Below are 3,401 nucleotides of genomic sequence, written 5' to 3'. Positions count from 1 at the left end.
AAACAAGACAAAAATACCAAGTAATTTTTTGCAGTGTGACTCCATTAAATGTGTGTGTGTGTGTAGATTCAACATGAACGGGCCAAAACGGACATGGCAGCAGGTCAAAATCAAATACAAGAACATTCTGCAGAATGGTATGGTCCCTGACTAATATTTAACAAAGCACAAGCATATATTGTACCCAGAAGGTGCCTGCTCACACATTGTCTGTACTGTTTTAGCAGTGAAAAAGAATACCCACAGACAAGGCACGGGTGGTGGGTCACCAAAGGCTGACCTTACCCCAGCAGAGGACATGGCCTTGGAGCTAAATAAAGGCAGGCCCGTCTTAGAGGGGATCCCTGGGGGGAAAGAGACGAGCATAGGTTCCTCCCAAGATGCCACCCGCTTCATTCAAGGTATGTCCTTCCATCTCTACATGGGATACAACCACATTCATATTGAATCAATTTGGACTGTCTGACTTTGGTTTACCTATTGCCTTGCAGTGTCTGGCAGCACTGTGTTCCTGTTAGAGCCACCAGCACAAGCACCAGACGATGCTGATCCAGTGAGTACTCCATCAAAGGCATACTGTAGGCCTGGCATGTCTTGTCTACTAGCTTCAATATGAATCCGATTAAATGTGATAGGGTGAAGGCCCCAGTGCAACAGCACATGATGAAGACGATGATGAGGAGGAGACCATCTCTCTGGATTCCAGAAGGCATGAGGTATCATGTTAAGACTGTGAAAGTACTATTTACTCTACAATGGTGAGGAGTCCTCATCAAAATCAAAAAATCGAATTTCTTTTACAGGACCCAGATGCTATACAGTGGGAAAACCAGCCTGGCAACATAGTGCGTATTAATAAAAGGACACCACATCCTGCCAAATTCCAGCTGCGCTAATTGTATTGTGTTCACAGAGCTCACAAGCTATCAGAAAGTTGTATGGCAACCACCTCCGGCGCCAAATAGAACTGGCAGACATAGACATTCAGTACAAGAAGAAAAAGATGGAAAATCTTGCACTGGAGTCCGAAATAAAAAAGAGGACAATTAGGAAACTGGACCTTGAAATAAAAAAACTTGAGAGGGAGGTGAGATATGCCTTCAATGTACACTGTATGCTAACTGTAACACAAATGTATTAATCATTATTTTTCTTTCCTCCCCCAGCTCCAAGAAGATGACACAGCTCAAAATAAAAATTAGGTATATTCTCGTAAAGTCAAGTGAGCCATGACATATGAGCTCTTATTGTGAGCACACAGGACGGTGGCATCTTTCTAAGGTTTTTTTTATTTTCCCAGCAATCAGTACAACCAAGTCATCGTTATAAGGCATCGCCCTCTTTTGCCCACCCCCCCAGCACCAGGTGTGGCCACTAGCCTATATGAAGGCCCAAAATTGTGTGTTCCTTTCTGCTCTGACAATGGCATGCCCATTCGTGCGAGATGTGGTGGATGAAGAAGCACTTGTGCTGAGGAGAGCCTTCAGGCGAGAAAGGGTCTTCAGGGACCGGTTGGACCCACTGGCCTTCCCTGATGACCATCTATATGAAAGATACAGGTTTTCTGCAGATGGCATCAGGTATCTATGCAGACTACTGGGTCCCAGGATTAAGCACCACACTGCACGGAGCCATGCACTGAGTGTGGAGCAAATGGTTTGTGTGGCCTTGCGCTTTTTTGCTAGTGGAGCCTTCCTGTACTCAGTGGGGGATGCAGAACAGCTGAACAAGGCCACAATTTGCCGCACAATAAGGAGTGTGTGTCTGGCTATCAAAGCATTAGCAGATGTCTTCATCTCCTTCCCTGGCCACAGAAGACTCTGTGACATCAAAGAGGAGTTCTATAGGATTGCAGGTAAGAGGATCTACAAATTACAGGACAACTGTTAACACATAGTAGGATACTCATTACTTTGTGTGACAGGTTTCCCCAATGTCATTGGTGCAGTGGACTGCACACACATAAGGATAAAAGCCCCCTCAGGTGCCCATGAGGCCGATTTTGTGAATAGGAAATCCTTTCACAGCATTAATGTTCAGGTGAACATAACTTTTTGATATTGTCCATTGACGAACACTCTGCATTGCCAGTGATGTGCATTGATTGGTGTAATATTCCTCATCTTATGATTTCAGATGGTCTGCAATGCTGACTGTGTGATCAGCAATGTTGTGGCAAAATGGCCTGGCTCAGTCCATGACTCCAGACTCTTTCGGGCCTCTGAAATCTATCAGTGCCTATCACAAGGTAAGCCACACAACCCCTATTTATAACCATCATGGCTGTGTCAAGAATATCACTGTGTTTATGAGGTAGTAATGATGAGATTTTGTGTTGACAGGTGAATTCTCTGGTGTGTTGCTGGGAGACAGGGGGTATGGCTGCCAGCCTTTTCTCCTGACACCTTTCACAGACCCCCAGGAAGCACAGCAGGCCTACAACCATGCCCATGCCAGGACCAGGGCCAGAGTTGAAATGACCTTTGGCCTCCTGAAGGCACGCTTTCACTGCCTTCACAAATTAAGGGTCAGCCCTGTTAGGGCATGTGATATTACTGTGGCTTGTGCTGTCCTCCACAATGTGGCCTGCCTGAGGAAGGAGAGGGCCCCCAGAGTGCCACCAGCCATGGACTGGGACAATCCGGCAATCTTCCCTGATGACGACAGTGGTCGGCTGCTGAGGGACCAATATGTGTTGAATTATTTTAGTTAGTATGTGTGCTTTCAATTTTGGTTAAATATGTCCTGCGGTGGCAGAGGAATTTGGTTTTTTTTGGGTTCGTTTTTTTACGAATTTGGCCTCTTATGATGTTTGTGCGGTATACTGTGTGTAATACAAGGCTGCAGGGAGGCTACTGCATCCATTCATTTGTCTGTTCAGTTGATGTGTATGGATTTGTCCTGCATTTATTTTAGTGTGCAGACATGCAGGGTGTGTTATATACAGACCTTTGAATGTGTATGTATCATTTTGTATAATATGCTTGGATTCTGTGCTTTCCATCTTGTAGAGTCACTGTGACTTCAGTTTCGAAAGGAGCTGATGGTTTACCTGCTTTGTTTTGTCCTTATTCAATAAAGGAACATAATGTTACACATTGTGTTTTTATATTCATATGGAATGTGTATTTGTTTATATGACAGAGTACTAGGGCCACACTGAAGAAAAAGGATAAAGTCATAAATTTATGAGGCTGGTTCTTTCTGCAGAAAAGCTACATATTGTTTTGATACTTATGACAATGTGATACTTAATATTCTGGCACATCAGCATGTCTTTGTTTATGAAACCATACTGAAGTACAATTTCACGAAATGCCCCACATCTGTCATTTTAACAACTGTCCTCCTTTAAAACAACTGGTTACAATATTATTACTTGTGTTTTTTTCCCCTCTGTG

General features: G+C 44.0%; 1 protein-coding gene across 1 annotated transcript; it reads left to right on the top strand.

Annotated features, from left to right (window-relative positions):
• The first annotated feature begins 1,422 nt into the window (after window positions 1-1,422).
• Window positions 1,423-2,996, top strand: LOC120042921 (putative nuclease HARBI1). The gene is made up of 5 exons (XM_038987686.1): window positions 1,423-1,580; window positions 1,686-1,756; window positions 1,994-2,040; window positions 2,137-2,248; window positions 2,343-2,996. Exons 1-5 carry the CDS (start codon window positions 1,423-1,425, stop codon window positions 2,711-2,713), a joined length of 759 nt encoding a protein of 252 aa, XP_038843614.1. The 3' UTR covers window positions 2,714-2,996.
• The last annotated feature ends 405 nt before the right edge of the window (window positions 2,997-3,401 follow it).

Source organism: Salvelinus namaycush, unplaced genomic scaffold, assembly GCF_016432855.1.
Source record: "Salvelinus namaycush isolate Seneca unplaced genomic scaffold, SaNama_1.0 Scaffold81, whole genome shotgun sequence".
NCBI lineage: Eukaryota > Metazoa > Chordata > Actinopteri > Salmoniformes > Salmonidae > Salvelinus > Salvelinus namaycush.
This window is presented reverse-complemented; position numbering and strand designations above follow the sequence as displayed.

Bases quoted from the DNA above. Each gene is read 5' to 3' on its own strand.
- LOC120042921 (XM_038987686.1), top strand. From the start codon at position 1,423: ATGGCATGCCCATTCGTGCGAGATGTGGTGGATGAAGAAGCACTTGTG. The intron at 1,757-1,993 runs GTGTGTGTCTGG...CAGGTGCCCATG, and splicing joins AATTTGCCGCACAATAAGGA to AGGCCGATTTTGTGAATAGG. The intron at 2,041-2,136 runs GTGAACATAACT...TTATGATTTCAG, and splicing joins TTCACAGCATTAATGTTCAG to ATGGTCTGCAATGCTGACTG.